This window comes from Bison bison, unplaced genomic scaffold (genome assembly GCF_000754665.1).
Source record: "Bison bison bison isolate TAMUID 2011002044 unplaced genomic scaffold, Bison_UMD1.0 scf7180017863994, whole genome shotgun sequence".
Taxonomy (NCBI): domain Eukaryota; kingdom Metazoa; phylum Chordata; class Mammalia; order Artiodactyla; family Bovidae; genus Bison; species Bison bison.
Window position 1 is genome coordinate 449,124 of NW_011494566.1, and position 3,941 is coordinate 453,064.

The window sequence follows — 3,941 nt, forward strand, 5'->3', positions numbered from 1 at the left end:
GCCGTGGACTGCAAGGTCCGAGGGCCGGGGCTCTGGGAAGTGGGCCCGCTGGGGCCCCGGGAGAGCTGCGCGGGGCCAGGGCGGCTGTGCGCCCCGGGACAGCGCGGGGCGCGCGCGGGACGGGGGTCCCCGAGAGGGCCGAGCGCTCCCTTTTCTCGGGTTGCTCTCCGTTCTTGTCCGGCGCAGCTTCTTTGTAAGAAAGTGCGTGTGCAGAAAGCGGTGCCCGGCGCGCGATCGAGGGCTTGGGGGCCTCCAGGGCGGGAGGATTGGAGAACCGGACCGAGTGCACGGTGCTTGGTGCAGTCGAGGAATGTGCGTGGGTCCGGGCCGGGGTTCGTTCCGCCTGGAGACCAGCGGCGACATGCAAAACGACAAAACAACAACAAGAGTTTGGCACGTCCTCCCAGTATAAATAATGTCCCTAAGATGGCTGACATCATTACAAGCCTAAACCGCAGTTGCTTCCTTACTTTCGTTTCCAGGCTGAACTGCACTGGGACTAAGTCCGGCTCCTGTAAGCCTCTTAATTTTAAAAGCGTTTTTTTTTTTTTTTTTCGTTTAACCTTCTCTTTTTCCACGGCCTTTTGGTAGCGGCAGGTGAATTTCGCCTTGGGGTCTGGAGAGGGAGGAAGCGGGCGAGGGGAGAAGGCAAGGTGATGGTCTGCTCAGAATAGGTTTTGGCTGTTCACTTTGTAACTGAAATATTCCCAGTAAAGGTTACTGATAGCTATCTGAATGTTAGTGTAAAACCGACAGTTCACTTTTAAATTATATCAGCAACTTTACGAGAACCCCTTAAGCTAAGTGAAACTAAACAAACTTGTTCTACGTCTCTTTCAAAATTGTCCTTCATCCCTTTTAAAATTGTCCTCCGTCCCTTCAACAACTTTTCTTTATTTTACAAAATCCCCCCTTTAGCCCTAAGCGAAAATCCGGAGAGGAACTGTTATCGTGCTACAGTAATACTCATTTAGGATGTGATTGTAATTGTCTCAGAAGTTGAATAAACAGGAGAGGTTCACAACCTTTCTACCAGATCTTCTTCAGGCTGCAAAAATTTAATCCTATACAAATTAGTTGTAGAATTATTTATGATCGTAACTTTTTATTTTTTTGTTAGCATTTTTCAAGACCTGCTATAAGTAGGGTAAACTTAGTTTTAACTTTAAAAAACCCAGTAACTTGGGCAGATATAAGGACTGTTTTTTAATATATTACTACTACTGGGAAACGCAGTGTGAAAAATGTTTGAAAATACAGTGTTAATCTGCACGTGCCTGTCCTGGGTTTTTGAAAATGTTCTAGTTAAAAACACAAATGTCAGGAGTTGATTTTTAAATGACTGTCTTGCCTTGAAATAGGAAGTGAACAGATTCCCTAAAAGGATTAAGCGTTTTGGTATTGGTATTGTTTGCCTGAATCCATTGCAAAGAGTCTATGTTTTAGAGAAAATGTTTGGAATCCACAGAGGATAATTCCAGCAGCAAATTATTATCAGAGCTCTGTATTTGTCTAACATTCATTGTACCTAAATTAGATTGATATTCAAGAACCCCATCATAACAGACTGAAATACATATATAGAGATTAGGTAGATTTTAATCCTATTACATATCTTTTAAAAAATCCTATGAACAAATACAATTCCTCTCATTAAAAAAGAGGAAGAAAGGATCCAGTGATGTCACTTCAGATAGCTTTTCCGTGTTCCTGTTGTGAAGGAGATTTGAAAAAATCAGAAATAATTTGCTGGGTAGCTGTAAATCTGATTTTGGCCATTTATTGTCATTTCTGAAACGGTGACTGTGTTTTCAGATTCTCACAATTTCACCATATTCAAATATTGTGGTCATAGCAGCAGTTAAAAAAAAAAAAAGATAACCATTCCTAGCTCTGTTTTCTCAGATCCCCATATCCAAAGAAAAATACTGGAACTAAGCTGTGAGGGCCTGTCTTCCTTTATAACCACACAGCAGTCATGGATGAACTGGCAGATATAAAATGACTAATACTTTTTCGAGCTGTGAACTCAAAGACCTCTTAAGTGAGTGACAGAATATTGCTGTACATTAGAAGGAGAATCATTATAACTCGTCAGTCACTTAACAGTAAAAGCAAACCTTACTTAGTAACAGGCATTTGCAGACGGTCTCTTAGAGCTGGAACAGTGATTACATAATGTTCTCTGACTTCTTCGGGTGACGGGTGACGGTATCATGACCACTGAGTTTGACTCTCCGAATTTTGCACAGAATCAGCCTTCCTGTGTTTGCCTGGGGCATTTCCTTGCCTGGTTGGTCTAGAGGATCCGGTTTAGCTAGTTATGAGCAAGAACTCCTAAACAAGAATTTTGAGTATCTTTAACTCTCCCAGACCACAGTGTCCTGAAGACCATTGTTTCTCCAGATGTCCCCTTAAGGATCACCTGGTATCACCTGGGATTCTGGTTTAAAAATGCAGATTCTTCAGACCTTCTGCAGTAAAGAATTCTGATCCCTCCAGTCGGCTGGCTTATGTAACTCACATTCCAGTACTTTTACACTGCTCCTGTCTTTGGCCATTTCTTTAGCTCTTTTCTCTGGAAGCTGTTGCATTGTCCTATCTTTTAGATTTGTCTTTTCAGTAGCTATTAATCCCAGCAGCCACATCTGTGGGTTATATTGTCTCAACTAGCTTGCTGTTTATTATTCTTTCTCTACATTTCCCCCTAGGTTTTATGTAATAGAGGTGAATTTGAAATTATGAATGTTTTATGTGAGAGGCAGCAATTCATTCATGAACTTTTGTGTTTTTACTTTGAACTTTGACACATTGTTATATATGTGTAAATATCAAAGAAAATACTTAATGTCCTGAGTCAGAAGTCCCAGTTTTGTCAGTACACAACTGCTTGATCTTGGGTTTAAGGTTTTTTTTTTTTGAAGAGTTCTTTATGTATAAGATGACAGGGTGGGACCAGATGGTCTGTAGAGGACTCTTCCAGTTTTAAAATTCTATGAAAATGGCAAGAATTACATAATTATATTTGGCAGGAGTCAGATTGTTTTAACTGTGAAAAATAATAGTTCCCCTCTCACCCTAACTAGACTGTTCCTTTTTTTCCTCCCCTTGTTCAGCTTGTTACATGCCTTCCTCTTATTAAGTAGCTGTGGGTCACGGAGAAAGGAGATGGCTAGAGGTATTATGTAATAAGCTAAATTTTCATTTTGGGTTACCTCACTGTAGAACAGTAGCTGTCAATAACTCGTGTTGTCATGCCTGATTATGAAATGCCTTTTCCAGTATCAGGCCTTGAAGAAGCTCAAGTTTTCTTCCTAGGTATCCCTGTAAATTGTTTTGCTGATAATGTTGCCCCTTCTCTGCAGTGCATCGTAGTTGTAGACATCCTTAAAAGGAAAAGTGAAATGCTTGTGGAGGGGAAAGAAAGGGCAGGATGGGAAGCCTAAGTGAAGGACTACTAACCCAGTAAGTTCTGAGTCACCCATCACAAAACGGCTATCTCCCTCCTAATTCTTTTCACTTTCTGGCATTTCTCTCTGCATAAAACAGGACTGGTCATTTAGCTTTTTGGTGATGTTGGTGTTCGTTTTATTTTTTGTTTGTAGAGGGGAGGAGGAACATAAAATCTGACGCCATATACTGAAATGTTTTGGTCTTTAGAGAAGGGATGGGGAGCTTGCTTCCCTTCAACAAAAGTGCATATCATTACCCCGTTGTATAATTTAGTGTCGGTAAACCATTGACCAGCAAAAACTTTACAGTCGCTGCATTTTAGTTCTTTATGAGGGTATTGATATCTGAAGTGAGGATTTAGTGCTGGGAGATAAATTAATTGCCCCTGTGCATACCAAGTGACCTTGGCAGGATCTCTTGTGTCCACATGCCTCATGGGCAGCTGCTGCTCCAGAGGGTGGAAAAATTGTATGTTGTGCAGCTGAAAA

General features: G+C 41.5%; 1 protein-coding gene across 1 annotated transcript in view; it reads left to right on the forward strand.

Moving 5' to 3' along the window:
- Positions 1–3,941, forward strand: part of ITM2B (integral membrane protein 2B) — a gene marked incomplete at its 5' end in the record, with an annotated part of 25,391 nt that continues 21,450 nt past the window's right edge. The window contains one exon of the mRNA XM_010834064.1: positions 1–15. Coding sequence (XP_010832366.1) covers positions 1–15 — 15 coding nt within the window. The remainder of the gene's footprint in view (positions 16–3,941) is intronic.